We start from the raw sequence: 22,410 nt of genomic DNA on the forward strand, positions 1-22,410 counted from the left end.
AGCTAGGGAAACAAGCAGGCCTTTTGCCATTGATACTTCCTTTGAGGTGTATGAAAACACAAGACTGGTACTAGTTAGGGTGACAGTGGTAACAGCTTGTTGTATCATTTCCATCTTTTTGATTTTTTCTGTGTGTCAGATCTTAGTTTGAAGTGAAACCTTGAGTGCCTTGGTTGGTACTTTGCCCTCAGCTCTTACGTTTGGTGCTTAATTTTAGCTTGTTAGTTGGGCACGCTAATAGAGAGCTAAGATGCACAGGCTTCACTGCAGGCCGCTTTAGGGCAGGATGCTAGGATCTCTGAAATTAACCTGGTGGAAGCACCTCTCTCCAGTGACTGCATGAAAGTTAAGGAAGTTTAGCATCCCAGTTTGGGCACTGAGGGTAAGTGCCCGAAGTTAGGTGGTGTGCCCACCTTCTTCAGAGCAGACTCATCTCTTTTTTTTCTCTATTTCAGTAATACCTAGAAACCCAAAGCTATCACAGACCCTCTAGTACTGTCTATGATGCACAGCATGAGGCAGTGCCTAGATGTTAGTGTTTACAGAGATAGGACTTCAGTACCTGTTGTTTATATTTCCAGGAACCTGAGGCCAACTGAACTACTCCAGATCATGCAGTTAAAGAAATGCAGGTTTCTTTGCAGTATTAGGTCTTAAAAAAATAAAAAGAAAAAAAAGATTGTGAAAGATCTGAAACCAAACCCAAAACATAAGTCACTGACACGTTCAGATAGTGGTGGAGACAAGAAAAAGATTGAAATCTTGGGAGTGAAAACCAGAGCCTCTCCCTGGGCCGTGCTCCTGATACTGTTTTATCTTATTCACTTGGTAGCTCTTCAGGTCCTCTGTGCATAGCAGCATAATAATGAATGGTACTTTTATACGTTCAGAGCTGTGAATTACTTTTGAACTATAAGCTTGGTCCAGTTCCTCGAATACTTTTAGCTGTGAAGAATCCATCTGGGTGAAGCAGTTACTCAAACCACACCAGGAGAGTGTTCCCAGAACTGTGTTTTCAGGACGTCTGTCGGCTAAGTGTCTGAAGAAAAACCTAGATTTGAGTGTTCTTTCATTGCAATTACTAGGAACTTTGCCAGTTTCATTAATCAACTTTAAAGACAACAGGATTCACATTCTATGTATACAAATGTAAAAGCAAGTCCAGTTTCTGCAGGTGCAAATCACATAGTTACTGTAGAGTAACTGAGTGCAACTGGTCTGTGTTATTTACTGAGTAGATGTGAGTGATGGTTTTAGAAATATTACACCCTACTGTGTTGCTATGCATTTAGCACTTTTTTTTTAAAACACAGCATATACCAAATAGATGCCTATGGTTTGCCATGTAAATAGGTATGTAGGCACATCATAAAAATCATAACTAGATGCCATTTAGAAAATACTGATTACATGCAATGGCCTAGTTTAAAAGCTTCTTAACATCATAGGTTAATTTTTTTCTCAAGTGACAAAAGCATTTAGATTCTGTAATGGGTTAATCACTTGCCAAATACCACATGCTTCAGAATGAAACACATTGTAACAAGTAAGAGCCCTAAAAAGAATCTTAAGCTGGCAGCAGAGCACTATGTATATTAATTTAGGATTCTTTTAATGCACATATTTGAAAGCAGATAAAGCCATTGTATAGAAATTAAAGCAAAACACAATCTTAGTCTGAAACAATATGCAGCAAATTTCAATGAAGGATGAATTGTTAAGGCCAAATGATAAACCCTTCAGATTTAAAATGTAAATACTGATAGAACTCTCGCTATATCATGAATTTCATTTCAGTTGCTGAAAATAAGAATTCAGATGAAATAAACCAACTTAAACAGTTCATCTACCAAGGAATTTTGCATGCCTTTTCTTCAGTTCATATTGCATTTGTAAGGGATTTTTTTTCATTAATCACTGATACAATGTCTTGCAAAAAGAAGCGAGTCTCAGAAATGAAGAGGGATCATAACATAATGTTTGGATTTATAATGTATGAATTGTCCCTAACCTTATAAAATATATTGCATTTTAATTCTCCATCAAATTTCTTGATATCACCAGTTCTTTGTTGCTTTACTAGGGTGTCTCTGTTTCTATTACATTATTCAGACAGAATTGTTTTGACCATCTTTTAATTTTTAAGCACGAGATTTGTGACTTCATACAACAGATTTCTTTGAATTTATAAATACTTTAGAGTTTAGCATTGCTGGTTTGATTAGGAAAAGCCCCACATACCCTTGTATTGCCTTGGCATTATATACTGTAGTTTAGTTGTCTATATTTTAGAACAGAGTGAGTGAAATAATTCAGGCTCCCAAACTTCAAAATTAAAAGACTCAAATGTCTCTCTCTTATTAGAAAATTATTGAATTTCTGTGGCTTGTTGTGCCATATTTCTTATTCAAATTTTTTCATTTGATATACCTTTTCACCCACCAGTTTGATTGCCATGGCTGCAGCCGTGGGTGAATAATTGCCTGTCTTCACAGGAGCATGTTCTGGAGCTAAAGTCGAGTGCTTGCTTCCTGATGTATGCCTCATTTGGATTCTGCCGACAGCCTAGGGGCTGTATTATTCATGCCTTGACAGATAGCACTCACTAAAAGCATTGGAACAGGGCCAGGTACTGGCAGAGAGATAGTGGAGCATTGCAACTTGCAACTGAGAGGAGCATCTATAATACAAAAAAGAGAAATCCTCATACCTCCCTTTTACTGGTCTCACTTTGATGGAGAATTCATTTGCATCAAAATAAAATACCCTAAAAATAAATACATTTTTTCTAAAGCATGCTTGAAAGTTTAACACAATTTTCCACATTTAATTGCAAAGCTGATTTTAATTAGTAAGGCCCTGCATGTGAAAAATGAAGATTCACTTGGGTGAGTGTAACACATTGCAGTGTCTGCTGAATGCTCTAATTAATGTATGGCTGCTGTACAACAGGGTGCACTGTGGGATATTTATGAAAAATTCTGTGCACGCAACCAGTCTATCTGTATTTTAGTTCTTGAATCCACAAGAATAAATAACTTTTCCCCCTTTATTCTTTATGAGACATCATTGTGCATGCCATCACTCCATCCATAAACTTTATGGCATGCCTGTCCTTTTTACTATTTGTCAATGATATTATAAATCAGAAACCAGGACATACATATTTTAACATTCATTTGATAGCAGAGCATGGTTGCACGCTGTGCAGAACCCGAGGTCCACTGATGCATTTGTGTTAAAGCCTAACCACAGAACAGTGAGGTCCTTACTGTTGTTTGCTTTTATGATACTGTGAAAAATCCCACCGAATGCTGGAAGTATAGACAAATGTATATTCATTTCTCTCTAAGCTGATAGTCAACCTTTATTATAGTGTTAAATAATGATAAAATGATTCACTGGATGTTTACCTGAGGAAAAACTGTACTCTGACACTGCCTATGCAATTTAGTTCTATATTTCATTTAATGGTATATTCACTAAAGATTTTGGTAAGTTGTGGCAAATACCAAGAATAATATTATAATGTATTTTATATAAAATAATCCACCATTCAGGGGTTGTAAAACATGTTAATAAATGAAGCTTCGCTGCTTTGTTAACTCCAGCTAAAAAGAAATAAGTAAGTAAATAAATAAATAAATAAAATAAGTGAAAGAGCATAGGGATTTTCAAACAGAACACTGCAAACAATAAATAAATGTGCTGACAGAGAATCCATAATGTATTAGAGGTCTGTATTGGCTGCTGTCTGGATTCAGCAATATACCCTTTGTCTGATTGTTGATTAATGATTAGAAAGGTGCAAAGCGGGGTCTGAAACATCAACCAAATATACACCAGCAATTGGCGTGTGGCTCTGCATGCTAGTGGCCCTTGTCTAGGGTGACTACACAAAGGAACCACAGTTCAATTCCTCCTACCACCATCTGGATTGGGAATAGCAATTTCAGTGGCAGCAAGTTGCAGGATCTGCATGTGCCAGGAGTACTAGCTTAATAAAGGGCGGGGGGGGGGAATAAAATCAGTGGCAGGAGCATGGAGAGCGCTGACCCAACTGTGCAGCAACAGCAAACAGCAGATTTGGGATGTGCTTTCTGCAGTGGGTCCCCAGGCTTGTATGTTGCTGAAATGATATGCTCATTTTCGTTCACAAGGCAGGTGCTGGGCGTATTTCTCATATAGCAGTACACTTACGGCCACAGTGTTTTCTGTGGAAGGATCTGTCCGGAGATGTTGCCATCAGCCACAAAATAAATGAAGACCATGCAGAAAGTATGGGAAAGAAAATTTAAAAAAAAAAAAAAAAAAAAAGAAGGAAAGCAAGAACAGAGCATCCAGTAATACTAGGGAGATAGTTTCCCGAACAAGATCCTGAAAGTAGCTATACACATTTTTCCTTTGCCTATGGGAAATTTATTTGGTTGGCCTGGTAGCTTTGCTGAGAACACTGTGTTCTCTTAGGAGAGAAATAAATCGTTTGAGGTTGAATAATTTGTGCTTTTCGTAATGAAAAAGAGGATCTGCAGAGTTGATTCGCACGTGATGGGGAAGACATTTAATCACCCTATGCCTCTGTTTCCCTACTTGTAAACAGAAAGAGAATTTCAGGCATCTTAAGATGTAAAGACAGAAACATATATAGGGGATTATTACAAACACAGGGCCCAAAACTCTGTCTCTGATAGTTATCTGGTATTTAAATAAAGATCTGTTAAATGACCGTTGATGTCAGAGGATGTCTAACCTTATACTTCAGTGCTTTTTGGATCAAAACATTTTTCTGGAGGACAGAGCAAAATTAACTGATTTGTAATGATAAGACAATTTTACATTTAAAGTCAGCTCTATTTCCCTATTTCATAATTAACGAATTATTTCCTCAACATTTCTGAAAAAAATACTGATTCTGAGGTTTAAAAAGCTGGGAGTATTTAAGAAGTCTGTTTATTAATGTGTATTTTAGTGATAATGCTGTCATGGTTATTAGCCTTACACTAAACCAGAAAAGCCATGAGCAACATTGTGCACTGGGTTCAGGGTGTTACGGAGCTGCCTGCATCCTCCTACCAACAGTGAGGAGCAGCAGCATTGCTACTGGGGGTGCAGTTGAAAAATGGCCTGTGGATTAGAGCATCCCAAGTAAGGGCTTTGGAGACAGGAGAATTTACTTGTGAATACTGGCAGCTGGATAGACAGGGAACCTCATCTTATTCCTTGCTCCAGTGTCCACACCAACATAAATAACATAGATGACTCTGAAAAAGGTTTATCCATAGGTGGCACCCATGCTATCGGAGAGTAGCGTTGCCCTGCACCTTATTCTCTACCTCAGTGAAAATGATCTGAACTCTGCTAGAATCATCAAAAAAAGAGGCAGGAGAAATCATATAAGTAAAAAATAAAGAAACTTGTATTTATCTTTTTCTTTCAAATATTCATATTTTATGAGATCGGGCACTGTAAATATTACCTGGGCTAGCAAAAGAATATGAAGAAAACAAGAAACCAATTCAAATATGAATAAATAAATCACTATACCATGCTAGCAGAAAAATCCACATAGATGTATATGTAGAAATACGAGAGAAATGAGGCACAAAAAAGTAAAGAAGTGAGAAAACAAAAACAAGGTTGTAGGGAGGAAGAGAAAAAAGAATAGTTTGGTGGGGTTTTTTTTTCCCTAAAAATACACTACGATGTGTCTTTAAAGACTTATATTGAAGTTCTTCAATAAGTTGAGACAGCCCTTTCAAAGACATCACTTCTTGTTAGTGGTTGATATGAAGTACTGTTTCTAGTGGTGTCAGCTCAGGACACGGGAAGGAGAGGTACTCCTGAGCCATCTTTGATGACAATAATAATTCTAAATAAATACATCTACAGTACAGAATCAAATGCCCAGGGGATAGATAGCTCCTGAAGATACCCTCAGCACTATACAGCTTAGGACACTGTAAAACGGTGACAACTACAACCAGGTGAGTGGACCTACCAAGTTAGTTTCCTGGCTACTCACCTGAATCACCTTCCCAAGAAAATCTTGAAGCTTACTGATTACAGGAAAAGGGATTGCAGAACCTAATGTCCTTTTGTTATTTGCAAGAACCAGCGGTGCCACACTGTAGGTATGCATGGAGGAGTGGAGAAGGGCTATAATGCCTAAGAGAAAATATTCCTGTGATTGAAGTTAGGCCTGTGTCTTAAATCTGTGATTTGTGATAAAATTTGTAATACTATAAAGCCAAATGAGACAGGACAGGATATGATTGGCTTTAAATGCCAATACCAGCCATTTAAAACAGCTTTTTTAAGTTCAGTTCCCTGTGGCTGGGACAGATTTCTCTGCTATCAATTTTTTTTTATTTAAAGTAATGAGCAGGCCATAAATTGGATGAACAAGTAGTGGATGAATGCTTTCTGTCCAGCTGATAGTCGTGAAAGAAATTCGTCAGTGGTACGCATCTGCTACTGTTTTTCACCGTCATAATGTCTCCAGGAGGAAATCGTACCTATACTTTGTGAACAGGGAGTAGGTGTTCAGAATAATGGCTAGAGCTAAAAGTGGCATGTGTTCACCTTCTGCTTTAAGTCACCCAGTCCAAAGGGTGAACTCTCATCATCCCTCCCTTATTTTGTGTCTAACTCTGAAGTCAAAGTAGAACTGTACTTTTAACATTAAGCTTGTCTAAATTTCTAGTGTTCTGCCAGGAAACATTTATTTGGGCACCTTGATACCTATGTCATAGTAAGTACGCAGCATAGTTAGTACATCTCTAATCTCTTATCTGCTTGTTCCATTGTAGCAAGTGTTTTTAAAGTCCTCCAATTTGTGATCTATACAAACATGGCACTCACCCACTATTTTGTTCTTTGTCAATAGGAGTTAAGACACGTTTCTCCCATCTTCTGGGAACTTGCATTGACCGTAAAGAAGTTAAGATGTCAGGATGCTTGTATTCTATTTTCTTGATCCATTCTTATTTTATGGACAATAATATATCCAAAAGGAAGAGGGAAAGATATAGTTTTGTAACTCTGAGCAGTCACTTGGGCAGAGAAGAACCCTATTTCCAGTCCCAGCATTAGCACTTCATATGGAAGACAGACACTCATTTTAGAGAGGAATGGAATGAATCTTTCACCATTGAAAGTAGCAAAAACATGTAAATGTTTTCTTTTGCATGAAGTATTAGAGAAGTGGGCACTCTCAACCCAGATTACTATAAAACCTCATCAGCAAGTGGTCTTCTGAGAGGTGTAAAATGAAACTTCAGTTACCCCTGGCAAAAGAGGATATTTAACACAAATTTCTCACACGTCTCTCTATGTTCTAGATTAGGTAATGGCTGAGGCTGGGATCGTGATTCCTCCTCTGACCATCTCCTAGTCAAAAGACTGAGTTAATCTCTGTTTCTGTAAAAAAAAAAAAGGCTTAAGGTGATTAATTCCAGGAGCGGAAATCCCCCACTACAGAAAATACCTTCCCCCAGTCCGGATTACAGTGTCTAAATTCTGCTGTGTGTTAAGTGCCCACATGTCCCTAAGTATTAGAAAAGGAGCAGACGTACCTCACTTGGATGCTAGAATTTCACTGTGCAGCTATGCATAGAAACTGAAAGCTGTAATGCATTCGCTCCCTTGGTAAAGTAGCAGTTCGTGACTCTCTGCTACCACACAAGAAATTTACGTCACAGCCAGAAGTTGAGTCATGGCTCTGAATTCTACTCCAGTGCCTTTTTGATTTAGACCATCCTTCTTATATTAAAAGTTCATTTATACAAAGATTAGCAAATTATTTCTTGCTATTGAGTATTTGCAGAGACAATAAGAATTACTGATATACGGTTTAATATAGACCTTGCTTGGGTGTGGTTTCTTCTAAGATGATCAATGAGGATTGTTTTTTTGGTTCTTAGTAACCATAAGGACTACTTCAGGAGAAGGGGCCAAGCAAACAGTCATCTCAAACAAGAGGATATGTCATATATCATAACATACGTGATGAATATTCTCTGACATGAATCTTACAGATGTTTGCATGTCGCTAGCCACCAAACAAAAAAACTGGTTTTGAAATTTATTTCTCAGAGAATTCTCTGGATATCCCATACTTTGTGAAAGGAAACAGAAGATGCAAAGTCCCAACTAGATGGATGGCTGCTCTGCAGCCAATTTACTATGGTAACTGTATTTTATGCTTATAAAACTTTTTCAACTGTTAATTTTAAAACATCTCATAAATGTTAACACAGTAACCTCAGTGCATTTTGTGATGTTAAGTATTTGATTTCAAATGACACCAAAGGTCATATTGTTTACGATGTTGTAATACATTCACAATAGCACATGACTTGCAAGACTGGTCATAGCAACTTTTTACCAGTGCACGTTTATAGTGCATAGGAGTTTGGGATGGAAAGTGAAAAAAAATAAAAGTTTGTTTGTCTGTCTGAAAATGTAGGAATAATTCTGACAGAATGTAATTGTATGACTTTATCTTGAGCAGGGCTTTGGAATTAAGATTTCTAGTTCTTAAAACACAGACACTTAGCTCTTTTTAATTCCATGTGACATAAGGTATTACCAGCTTTAACGGTCTTCTGTCCCTTCCACAATGGCGAATTTGTTTCAGTGCTGCTGGCAAGGAAAGTGTACTCCTTTCTGAGTCATAGTACTGTCTCTGCAGCACCTAGGTGTTCCTTGGAAATACTGACATACTCAGAACTGACATGGCCTGGCTTTGCTTAGCTTGTGAGACCTAAAGAGATCACAGGGAAAGACGGACTCAGAAACTGAGTCAGAGTTATAAAACAAATACCATTTTAGAAAGAATGCAAACAAATTCTGACTACTGTGTTAACTTCATATCTTAACAGTCAAGCTTGCTGCTTCCAGTTACGTTATTAAAAGGATGTGGGAGGAAGGACCGAATAGTTAAAATGGCATTGACTAAAAGTGGAACCACTTATTTAAAGTGTCAACATTATAAGAAAAACTATAAAACAGAAAACATTTAGCTTTTTCTATCTACTATAATTTTGATTGTTCACTGAAAATTACAGCAGTCAGTCAGATTTAGAAATCACAGTCTAGTGGACATCTGAGGTAGAACCACAACCGAACTATCATGGTTAGTTTAGATTTACTAGTAGCATTATTTTTTTTTCACTTTTTATGTATACTATAGATTAAACTGATCTCTTGCGTAAGCAGGAATAGAATTTCATTCCTCTTACACCAGAGCAGTTTGTAATTCTGTTGCTCTAGAACTCTGTAAAAAAAAAACCAACCTCCCCAGGAAGACAAAAATTTATTGGCTGGTATGAAAAACAGAAACGATACCAAACTCCATATTTTTTAAGACATAAGGAAATTTAGAATCATGTGGTGAAGAGTAAGGAAAGATTTACTTACTGGCTATGTTACAGTATAGCTTTGCATGATCTCAGATCATTTTAAGTGACATCACACCTATGCAGCTTATCATCCCTACCTTCAAAACCTTCTAGGTATTTTTGACACTAAAATGTCTTCTGATACCTGGCCCACCTTCCATTTAGTACATTTACCTGTTAATTAGAGATGAGATCAAAGTTTTCCATCATTAAATTTCTACATCTATGATTTTCACAAAAAGCATTTCAAGATGAAATATAAGCACAAACTTCTAGAGCACAACTTAAGTAGACCTTAGGTGCTGAAACTGAAGAGAAGGATCCACAAAAATCCCGAGACTGTAGTTGATCAAACTTGTAATAGAAAATCTATTTGTGTATGCCCAGAGGTGCTGCCAGCTCTTAGCTAAGCTGTGCTGCTCAGTGCTTTCTACAGGCCAGAATGTTTGAGATTTGCAGACTGCAGGTACTTATACCAGCATCCTCTATCCAGTAGGCACAGCAGGCATTCTCTGCTCACACTAACGTGCAGGGACAGCACTGATTTCTATAGACAGCATAGCAGTCACATCCCCTTTCACTGAAAAATTTCGTGATCGTGGTGCATCCTGGCCCAGCAATGAGAATGCTACCTCCGGAAGCAACATACTGCTTCGGTTTCTCCATCAGCCTCAGTGGGCCCAAGCATAATGTTAATTCCCAAGCCAGAGCCATACCAAAAGGATGACAGGAGAAGACTGACTAGGGTGAGGCTGCCTTCTGACCCGGCTGTTGAAGCCAGGCCTGTGGACAGGAAGGAGCATGAGGGTTTTTACAGAGAACAGAGAAGAAGAGAGAAAAGCTAGTTTGATGATTAAAAGTCTCATCTAGAGGAACCAGATTTGGAGCCATAACAGGTTGATTGGGTTACAAAAAAAAAAAAGAAAAGAAAAGAAAGGGTCTTCCATTTTTTTTGACAATTGTTTCAACGCAAGTTGTTTAAAAAAAGGCAGAGAACAGTACCACACTGCCTGTGTCAAAACAGAGCAATAAAGTAGCCATCCATACTATAGGCATGTTCAGAACCTGCATCGGAAAGTGTCTTTTTGGATTATGAGTCGTATTTTCAAGATGATGCCTAAGTCATACTTTCACGTAGATGCAGATGGTGACAAGTAAGGGAGAAGTGATTTTGGAAACATTCTTTTCATGGTACTTCATATTTCTTAGTATAGATATACCACGGTCAACATGCTTGCTATAGTGACTACCAGGCTTATATACTTATATATTACCATTGGGGAATTTATTCACTAAGGAACTTAGTCATCTAAACTTAAGTACTTTAAAGTTAAGTGTGATGACATTTAATGTTGCCACAACTATTCCCATTATAGAACTGTGCCCCAAATATATAGGGACCATTTTTAAAAGTGACTAACACATTGCTAATCAACTTTCAATGAGACATAAGTGTTAAGCATCAAATGCCTCAAACTATTCAAAAAATTAAAAGTAGTCTTTGAAGTGGTATACACTTTCTAAAAAGTTGCCTTTCATCTTTTAAAACTGAAGAATCTGTTCCTTTTCTTGCCATCTTCCTGTAACACACTTCTACTTCCAGCCATTTCCCAATTTTACTCTTCGGTCCTTGGACGGTACATCATTCTGGACCTTTCACTATTCAGTCATTGACCCTTGCTACCTTTCCTGTGTGTGCATCTTTAAAACTGAGCAGCTGAACTTCAGGGAGGGATAACTGCCACATTTCCCTGTGAAATGTAGCCATAGGAGGTATATTGGCAGCAGATTTTCAATGGAAACCGCCATTTCCACCCACAACCCAGCTGCCACATTTAAATCACGCTGTGTGGGGCTTCCACTCCCTTGGGAGGCTATTTTCATTTTCCTTCAGAGACTCTTCTACAGTCTAATGGAACTCACTGTCAGCTATAAAAAGTAACATTATATGCCGTAGTATTTTTTTTTTAATCGTGATATGAGTCAAGTTGGAGTCTCACTATTCTGGACTGGAATGTGATGGAATTCAGTTAGAATTTCCCCCCGCGCCGAACAGACGTCCTTCCATCCATCAGATTAAGGCAAAACCATTTAGGCCCATATCTAGACATCTGGCTTTTGGAGTCATGTGATTAAGCCAGTAGGTAAGCTTTCATTTTTAGACCAGAGTATTTCTAATTCTTCTAATCATGAAAAAAAAAAGTGAAAAAAAATGAACTGAACATAAGAGGTACAATTTTGTCCATTGAGTCTGCCAACAGCCTGAACCAATTCCTTTATCATACGTGAGCTTGTATCTTCATGGAAATACTACCTGCAAGACCCCCTAATATTACAACAAAGCAACTTCTATGTGCTGCAGAAGAAGACTAGTTCGGCAGATTATTAGCACAAGCAAATACATGCCTTTCAGGGTGTAAGTCATGGCAGGAGGCAGGGGTTGCGGAGCAGCATTTTCTCAGAGGGGAGAATAATGATCCACAATACCTGCCTTGTACTTGCATGGGGTGGAAAAATGTATGCCATTATATCTGTGTCTCTTGAAGGATGTGCCCCATTACTGCCACACTGAGCAGAAGTTAGGGCAGGAGAATTATGTGGGTCTAGAACCCCAGATTACTCTAATGCATCTCTGATAGGAACTGCTAATAGGGACTCTGTTGAAAATTAAATAATACTAAAATAGCTGTGTCCATCTAGAGCAAAGAACATAAAGTCTTGGTTATAAGTTTGTGCTTATAACTTTGTATGCAGTAGTAAACTGGCAGGCGCAACAGCTAGTATCAAAATTTTGTCCTAGAAATGAGGCTCAAGGAGGTATAATGACAAAGGTATTATTTGAGAAATCCTCTTTATATTAAACAGATTTTTGTGGTAAACTTTTTGGTGCAGAGCCCACTAAGAAAGCACCCTTAAAAATTAATATGGAGGATTAACTTTCAGTTCCTTCATAATAATGTTTGCTAAATGCATATTAATAACAGTTAACATTTTCACCAAGAGACCAATTTTAGCTGCAGCTCCATAGTGCAATAATGTAGAGAGAATGCTGTCATTTCTATTCTGGTTTAGAATAATCATGTTTTCTCTGTGTTATGGAAAGGCACAATCTTTTTGCTTTTTTTTCAAAATAGGAAGATTTAAACATCTCAATCCTTCTTAACAACCAGAATTTAGAATATTTTACACTTGAATGACTCCTAACCAACCATGCAAGACAAAGAATGGTATCCTGTAGCTTATGCTGGAGGTGGGAATCCAGTACATAAGCAGTGAAGTGGTTGCAGCTTGTATCACTTTGTTTTTGTCATTTTTTTCTGGGATTTCAGATGTTTGCTGATGACAATCTTGTGTTAGAAGGCTGCTCCACAGTACTATTCCTTTCCATTGGTTATATTCTGTAGCCATTAGCTTTTTGGATCAAGTAAGATACTTATTGCTATAGTTACAGGAAAATTGGCGTATGGTATTTCTTTATTCTGTGCCATATATCTTTCTTAGGTAAAATTAAGTTGTGAGATAGTGCTATTGTGTATCTGTGTAGAGATGGTGGGAAGAGTATTTGTGATACGAATCAGCAGCTGATAGTTTCATTATAGTAGCCCTACATTAGAGATGCGATAAAATGACAGTGTATTCTATTACTCAATACTTAAGTACATGCTAGAATGATAGTTTGACCTGCTGTGTCGTTGTTAAATATGATCTATTGAGTCTGTGTCTAAGGGTGTTGATTCTACTAATATGTATCTAGCCATGTTGTTAAATGATTGACAGTATAACTACATGAATCGCCTTTGATTTCCAGCAGTTTATTTCCCTTGATTTTTGAATGCTTGAACTTACCACGCTGAATTGCTTAAAAGCAATTACGTTTAAAATATTGGAATAGGAAGATTTCATATCATGTCCAAAGCCTAAACACTGTGACTATGCAAAGATCTTTTGTAACTGATAGATGCGCTCTTGTAGCATATTCTAACCCTTTCAAATTGGTGAATGACTGATTATGAACTTTTCCCATTTTATGATACCAAGTAATCACAATAAATAAATAAATTGGAACCTGCCCTGCCCTCTACCTGTAAACAGAGTTGTCATTACCACTGAGGCTGAAAACATAGGATACACACAAATCTGGACATCTTGGCAGCTCTAGATACTGCTTTGATTTAGCTCAACGTAGCCAACCTCATTTTTGTCTGTATGTAGAAAAATAGAGGGTTTTCTTTCCCGATGTTTTTCTTCCAGTTTAGATTTTTGAAATAAATGTGGACTTCAGGATTTTGAGTTAGTGCAGATGTCAGTGTTCTTTGAGTTAGTGCAGAAGTGGTCGCTGGCTTTGCATGTTCCCATTTTTATGTGTCTGGGTTACATCTAAATCAACATCGAAGTGTACAGAATCAATAGCCACTTAGCAAAACTTGATTATATGCATTTCATCTAATGAATCAATATGAGTCATTAAGCCTATGCTCTTTGCACTATCCTAGTTTCTTTGATCAGTCCCTGCATTCAAGGGTCTGGCAACAAGACACAATCAGTTGTGGCTTCCGGCTCGTGAACACACAGTTAAGTTGGGTATTTGCCATCCTAAGATTAGAGTGCGACTACAACACTTGTCTGACGTTGGATCATGCAGGTAGTCTTGAAAAGATAGCTTAGCTATAGGGGAGAGAATTATTCATGTTAAGTGATACAAGAGCTGTGGAAAGGAAAGATGCAGGGTTTGGGGTTTCTCTTTATGACAGTCTTGTGGTGCATGGTTTTAAAATCTACTAGGTACTATCTTTGTTGGGGATGGACATACAATATGAGAAAAAGAAGAGAAAAAGACTTGGATTTCTCTCACTTTTATCAGATTCCTAAGTGGTAGAAATGTAAGTGAATCACCATTAACTCCCTTTATTGTCAGTGGAGAGATAGGCAAAGTGTCTAAGAAAGGTGAGGTGAATTGCCTCCCAGGAGGTTCCAGTTTCTCTGCATTGACTTATGAAGGGAGCTTAACATGACATGTATAGACTTAGTTTTTAGAAGCCTCGGGCTAGGTGAGAGATGAACCCCATCCATGACATCATAAGTCATGGGGCAATCAGATATTATATTGATTTATTTGTATAAATACTTTTGAATAATCTACAACTGCAGGGCATGTACTTTGCTAACCTGTGCTACCACGTAAGTTTTTAGTCTCATGATTTGTTACATTTATTTTTTACATCTTGCTTTAAATGAGCTCTCCAGGGCTGAGATTTTTTTCCTGTGTATTTGTAGAACACCTAGAAATACATTACTGTGCCTCATTTTCCTTCACTGGGCAGCTATTGGATTCAACCACTTAAATAAACTTATTGTTTAAATGGGTTAATTGTTGCAAAACTGAAAGTTTCCTTTCAGTTGTGATGTCCCAAGAGCAGAGACTTTGGTGATGGGTGACATGATCTCACCAGCCAGAGGGCAGATTAGCCAGTAAGTTTGCCACTGTTCATCACAGGGTTCAGTTACACCAGTTTGGAGACTCAGTGAATCGGGGTGAGGAGGTGCTTCACATTGGAGATGTATAGGATCCAATTACATAAAAGATCCTCACTTTGACTTAAGTTACTGTGACTGTATTGACTACATCAAAGCTAGTCTGCTTTATTTTGTGTAAAAATACATATTTCAATATTTGAATTTCTAAAAAAATAATACATAAGTTTTGACCTCCATCATTTACTTCTGGCACATCATTCTGTTCTCATGTTATTGGTTACTCCTAACTCCTTTTGCAATGCTGTTTTTTGAAGACACTAATTTTTCTTTAGGGCTTATTAAATAATGCTATACACATGAGTAGATCTGCGGTATGTTTGTGGGTATTCATGTGTTTAAAAAGACTCTGAAGTGCAAAAGGATCGAGTTGGCTTTTAAAGCTCTGTGAAGAAAGTACCACATCTTCTACCTTTACCTTTTGAGATCCAGCATGCTTCTGGGCACTTTTGTAATTTCTCTTACTGTTCCATAATGTAGTACACAGATATTTGAAACACCAGAAGGAAAAAAGGGATAGAATGCTCTCCATTTCACTCATTCCTATGAGTCAAGTTTGTACCTGTTCGGGTAAATTAACAGTTTTCACTGAACTGAAATACGATTGTATACATACCTAGTCTGAAAAGTCAACAAACTTCTATTCAGTGCAAATAAGTGAAGATGGTGTGTTTTGACACTGCACACATGAAAGCACTTCCTGCTTACAATAATCTGATTTATTGAATGAGAAGCAGAAGTTCGTGGGAAAATCTGAAATACAGCAGAACTGTAGAGATGAGTTCATTGTATTTTAAAAGGTATTTGTTACTTTTAATTGTAGTTTCAATAGATAAAAACATAGTAATTTGGGCCCACTTTTACAAAAATATTTAAGCATGTAAAACGTGGATGGGAACACAGGTTTTCCAAAGCAATGACTCTGGATTAGTGCCTAACTCCAACTGAGAAGAGAGGGGTGAGGGCAGTCATTCTGTAAGTGGCCTTAGATGCTATGGTGCTTGGCAGTGCAGTGGTTGCAAGAAGGATGCCTAATTCTGGAACAGTATTCAAGACTCTGGCTCAGTTGCCAGGAGGCTGCTGGAAAGCAGATTTGGGTCAGTCAGTCTTCTAGACTGGCATTCATAGCAGGCAGGGTGCAAGCAGAATTTTAGTACAGCTGGTTGGAAGCACCAAAACCAGTGTGTCCTAGCTCTATCTTGTAGGGTGCAATTAGTCATCTCTTGGAAATAAAAGCTCAAAAAACTCCATGTCCTTCTTGAACTTTGACTTGTTGCTTTTCCCGTTTTCTCTTCTATAGCTTAGTGATTAGAATACTCAGCAAAGTTCTCTACCTTTCACAGCCTGGGAAGGTTTGACTCAATGCCTCCTGTATTCCAGGACAGTACACAGGCATTACGTGGGACTTTTGTGTGGTAGAAAAGATTCCTGACTGGTGTGGCTTAGAGAGCAAAAATAGTTTCCCACAAAGAAGTTTGACTGCCGCCTCACAGTTATCACTGTCCACTGGGTTTGCTGCTCATTCCTGTAGTAATTTGGCATGCTTTAAGCAGTCATTTAAATATGAATGGAAAATCATCCTCAGCTGAAGGAGTTTATTCTTACAACTGAGTAGGCAAATCGCTAGGCTGGAGTCAATCTCTTTTTCTGAATTTATGATGATTCTTTCATTCCTATCAATTCAATGGTCCACCTTCAACGAGAGTGCTACCAGCTCTTCCTTATAATAGTGCGTAGTCTGCTGGGAAGGGCATTCTCTGTAGGGTTTGGTGGAATCCAAATACTTATTTCTGGTTAACTGCTGTAAGTTGATAGTGTCAGCCCTTTAAAGCTAAAAGTAGTCACTGCTTTGAGAGTGATTTAATAGGATGTGGTGTTATGCAAATTAATTAGGTTTGCACATTCTTTGAAGATTGGATTTGTTACAGGACTTACCTGAAAAATGCCTGTTTTCTCAATACCCTAAAAGTCTTCATCTGGAAATACGGACTTGGAAGTTATCTAGTCCAAACCAAAAATAATACTTACGGTACCCAGTGGAACAAGTGTAAATGCCTTGGGAACTTTCTGCCTGAAGCCTTAAGCAGAAGTTTGCTTCCAAGCAGACTCTTCCTAATTTGCTGTGCTCAACTGTATATGATAAAATTCTACCTCAGTGCCACTTCAGATGCTCAAGTGCTTCATTAAGTGTTTTTGATAACCTCACTACGTGTCTGTATAGTAAATTTTTAGATTCTGTTACCTACCAAATGTTTTGGTTTATGTCAAATTAAATTCTCACAGGCAAAAAGAAAGAATGAGAGCGCTGTTGCTGGGGTCACTATTTAGATTGCAAAAACATTTTGTAAGAATTTTCAAAATACTAATGAGAAAAAAAGAAAAAAAAAAAGATAACAATCCTCTAAGAAAAAATATTATTCAGATTTAGGGCATAATATTGCCATGATCTTATTTTTCTTGACTTGGATCTTATAGCATGAGGCTTCTGAAATAATAGATTCAATAGAAAAAAGATACAAATGAAAAAAGAAAACTGGTAAATGTGGCAGATAGGAATCACTCTAGGTATTTAAAGTTGACTGCACCTTTATTAGTCACATAAGCTCCCTTTCTAATTCATGTAGGGAAATAAGACAATCTAAGAGAAGAGTGTTCTCCAGACATAGGTTTCGTGTCCCACCTTTCATATGTGAGTTGGCATATCATGGATGGGAGAATATTAATCAGTAATCTGATTTAGAAAATCCCTTGTATTTCTCTGGTCCTATACTACGTGTATTTAAAGAGATACGTTTGTTATAGCTTAGGAATAACTGTACTAATTATGCTGAAAATTATATTAAATTAGCAATAAAATATATTAAAAATCAAGAAGTAGAACTCTGGGAAAGAAATACATATTTCCTGAAGACAGGTCCTACTGAATGTATCAGTGAGTAGCATCGTATGTTTTTTAATGGAGAAAAATTGTGTGAGAGTTAAAAAAAATACCATAAATCATTTTCTAACTAAGGAGTATAAATTCATATATTATTTCTTCAATTTCTTCAATTATTAATGTCTATATGTCCTCTTGGAGCTTATCACTATGAAATTCGACAATGTTCTTTCCACAAGAATTATTCATGACAGATTCCGAAAACCAGAGATGACTGAGACACATAGCAAAGCAGTGTGGAATATTCAAAAGTGTGTTTCAGGAAGCCCAAATATGTATTCCACTGAAAGCCAGGAGAGCTGAAGCGTGAGGGGAAAATAAGACAAACACAGCTGACCAGGGAAATACAGTGAGCAATAAAAGAACGGATAAAGGCATGCGAGACAGATAAATCAATGGGGTCATTGCTTTGAGCAGGGATAAACAAGTCTGAAAAATAAGCAAATAAGGGGATGATCACAAAAGCCAAAATGGGAAATGAAGAGAAAATTGCAGATGCTATAAAGACGAACAATAACAGATTTCACAAATATACGAGGAACAAGAGGTCAGTGGGAGAGACTCTCGTCTCCATATGTGGTCAGGAGGGGAAGTTGGTGGCAGAAGCTGCTGAGAAGCCGCCACTGCCTTCCCCTCAGTGTGCTCGCTGGAGAGACCACAGGGAACATGCCAGAAACAGGAAAAAGTGTCCTGGAGGCAGAATCTGAAAAATTAATGAAACAAAGGATGACAGCGGAACAGGTTAAGAAAGAAAAAGAAGAAAATAGGGCAGCTAAACAGTAGGCTCCAGGTCTGGTGGCCTGTTTCCCAGGTTTCTGGAAGACCTGGATTTTTTTTTAACTCTCTCAGACTATGAAGTCTATAGTACATGAGGTATATATAACCTATATGATGTATATAGTTGAAGAGCAGAAGCAAGCCAGTGCAAGCCAGTATTTTAAAGGTTTTATAAGAAAAACCCATGCAATGGTAGCTTTACAAAGTATAAATCCAAGCACAAACAAAACCAAATTCAGGATTGTGGAGAAACTGGTACAAACTAATCATGAAAGAGTTTACAAAAGCTGAGTCAGGGTTAACTAACACAACTGATTTTCTTGGAAAAGTGACATATTCCCAAGTCCGTAGGGCTGGACCCAACCCTTAAAATATACAAACGTTTGTTTCTGTTAGTTGCTGATGTGTCCTCAATTTTAATTCTATGAGCAAAGGCACTGAGAAGAGATAAATAAAGTGAAAAACTAAAGTCAAATTCACAACTTTACTTGAATAGCTGAGTTGCAAATAGTTATTTAATGAGATTTATAAAAGCATCAAAGCCGATCAGGCAGCTAACTGACATTGATTTCCATTCCCAGTTATGCACTTTCCAGGGGGGCCCGAATCCCAAGTGATGTCTTAGATTCTCACGAACTTTATATAATGTTGTGTAGAAAAGCATAAGGCCATGAAAAAAAGGTAAAAGATGACCAAAAATGGCAATGACAATTTCTTTCTACCTTTGACCAATAATTTGTATATAAAAAGTCATGCTACAACAGTTTAAAACAACAGTTTTGAACTGAAAGAGGGTAGATCTAGATTAGATGTAAGGGAGAAGTTCTTCCCTGTGAGGGTGGTGAGACACTGGAACAGGTTGCCCAGAGAGTCTGTGGCTGCCCCATCCCTGGCAGTGTTCAAGGCCAGGTTGGATGGGGCTGGGAGCAACCTGGTCTGGTGGAAGGTGTCCCTGCCCATGGCAGGGGGGTTGGAACGAGATGATCTTTAAGGTCCCTTCCAACCCAAACCATTCTATGATTTTATGATTTTGTTTATTGTTTGGGTTTTTTCCAATGTGAGAACACTTCCAACACTGGCCATGAAAACTGTTGGTTTTGGTTGTGTTGGGGAGCTTGCTTTCCCATTTATCCAGCATTGTAGCACATAATGGAGCATAGCAGTGGAGAATTTAAGAGAAATCCATCATTTATAATAATAACAACAAACAACAGCGTTAAGAATGTGGTTGTATTTTCATTATTTAAATAGCATAGAAACATATCTTAATTGTACACCATCAAAACCTTACTGAATATTACAGAATTATGAAGCATTGCTTTTTTCTTGATTGTTGTAGTGATAGCTAACAGGTAGGATAAGAGTGCCGTTTTTTTAACTATATTCATCTGCCTTAGAAAAGACTGTAACGTGCAGAATAGAGAAAAGAATGAGAAGGAAAAACACACATTTGTATCAGTTCTGGAACTGTTAATGCTGGCATGTATGTGTGATGCTTTCAGACAAATAATAGTTGTTTGCAATTTCACAGGTTTTGTAATTGTCCTCCCCCTTGGTCATTATTGCCTAAGCAGTATTTTAGTTTGAAAACATGCATTTTGAGAACAGCAACTAATCATGGTGTAGAATTAGAATATATGACTAAATGACATGAGTTATACAATCTGACCTGCAGAAATCTGCAGGGTAGTGTAATAACTTGCATCTTTTATTTTTACACAGTGTTTATGGCTGTCCTTTGGCAAAAAAAAGAAAAACACAAGATAAGCAACCCCAAGAACCAGCCCCCAAAAGAAAACCCTTTGTGGTTAAAGCAGACAACTCTTCGGTAGATGAATGCTATGAAACTGATGGAACAGAGGAGATGGATGAAAAGGAAGAGGAAGAAGAGGAAGAGGATGAAGAAGAGGAGGAATATTCTGATGATAATGAGGAGCAAGGTGACGAGGAGGAGGATGATGAGGAGATAGATCGAGAAGAAGAAGAGGAGATTGAAGAGGAAGAAGAGGAGGATGAAGAGGAAGGTGAAGATGTGGAGGATGAAGAGGAGGAGGAAGAAGAGGAGGAGGAAGAAGAGGAGGAGGAGGAAGAACGTGGTAATAATCAGAGTATTAGTAAAAAGTAAACAATGTGTGTTTTCTGGGTTAATCTTCTAGTGTGGTGTGTGAGGATTTAGCTATGCGGTTCTCATTAAAGCTAATAGAAGTCATGCAGTTAAATCTCTCTGCTCCACACTGAAAATATACCCCACTGTGTCCTCTTAAAATTTATTTTAATAAGTCTGTCTTCCAAATATTTTTTAATACACCAGCACTCACATTTCAAACAAGGAGGGTGGAGGTGTATTTGTGCTAAAAATGCTTGCATATAATGTAATCCTAGTAGTGGATTAATGCATGCAGTTACCAGGAGAATATTCACGAAGGTACAAGCAAAGCATCAGCTACAGCTGGGTGCCTGTACTGATCATTTGCAAGTGTATTTGCTGGATCTGCTTATATAATGTCAGTGGTTGCCCACATAAATGCTGTCACAAGTTTGCAGATAATTTTTGTGAGCAAAAATGGGCCTCTTCCCTTTGAAAATTTTGCCCCATGCTTCCCCCTTTCCCAAGAAACTATTCAGAATGAACTATTATAATATACTTTGGTTCTTTGAGAATTGAATGCTGTGTACTTTAGTTGATTCTATTAAAAATACAGTGAGAGGTTTACATAGATAAAGTCCTTCTAAAATTCATGTATTTTCATTATCATACCATGGCATAAATGCCCTTTAGACATATAGGTCACTCGTAGTAACCAAATGAATGTAGTGGCAATGTGATTAACCTATTCACCTTTCTCTTTTTTGGGATATTGGACTCTATATAACCAGTATTTTCAAAATATGTAATCAGTGTCCGTTTACTCAGGAGTCCATATGCTGATGACAGACAACATAATGCACTGGGGTGAAATGAAAGAATCATGCAAAAATTAATGAGCTATCTAAAAAGTATTTTGTTCCCATTTCCAGGGAACACGTTTTTGGTTGGGTAGATTCACCTTTCTAACCAATAAAAATATAAGAAAAGCTTTCAGCACTCCTCAGTTGGATTCCTCTTAGGAACCAGGTATGAAAGTTGTATGACTTTTGTTTCAGCATTCTGTAAGGTCAGATCTTAAATCTTATAGAAAGACTTTGGACGTATTCTTTCCATTTGGGCAAGATGGTGGCCAGCTGGGTGACTATAAGCATTTTCTCAGATATCTGAATCTGTAGCATTTCCTCAATTGCTTAAATTTGCCAACAAAATTGGTAGAGCATATATGGCCAATCTTAAAAGTTAGATGAGTTTGATGCAACAGGGAAGCCATTTGCTTTTGCAGGGAGCTCTGCTGTTTCAGAACCTGGAAAAGAAGCTGTGTTAGATGAGGCTGATGTGCAACTGCTATTGCTATCCTGATGGGCAAGCGCAGGATGTCTAGCAGTTTATTTAAGAGATAATGGTGACTTAGTTTGTTGGTGCTTAGGTTATGGTGCAACTGCTGCTGTGATTTCAGCTGACGTGAAAAACTTTGAATCTACACTATCAAAAATGATAAAAGGAAAAAAAACCTAAGCAAAACTCAAGAGCTCAAGAAAATTGCTTCTGGCAAGCCAGCAGGCTTGATACTCAGTTTACTTTTACTATCATAATGAAACACAGTGGTTTACTTATTCCAACACAGTTACACAAGCAGTTAGTGGTCCTAATCAATCAACAGAGGCTGACATTGC

General features: G+C 37.7%; 1 protein-coding gene across 15 annotated transcripts in view; it reads left to right on the forward strand.

Annotated features, from left to right (window-relative positions):
• The window catches only part of MYT1L (myelin transcription factor 1 like), a 314,756-nt gene that overhangs the window by 187,812 nt on the left and 104,534 nt on the right, over window positions 1-22,410 (forward strand). For 12 of the 15 annotated variants that reach the window (XM_069805876.1, XM_069805877.1, XM_069805880.1 and 9 more), the window contains one exon: window positions 20,371-20,744. In XM_069805876.1, the coding sequence (XP_069661977.1) occupies window positions 20,371-20,744 (374 nt within the window). The remainder of the gene's footprint in view (window positions 1-20,370; window positions 20,745-22,410) is intronic. The other 3 variants (XM_069805879.1, XM_069805886.1, XM_069805884.1) reach the window with 1 other exon arrangement.

Source organism: Haliaeetus albicilla, chromosome 18, assembly GCF_947461875.1.
Source record: "Haliaeetus albicilla chromosome 18, bHalAlb1.1, whole genome shotgun sequence".
Taxonomy (NCBI): domain Eukaryota; kingdom Metazoa; phylum Chordata; class Aves; order Accipitriformes; family Accipitridae; genus Haliaeetus; species Haliaeetus albicilla.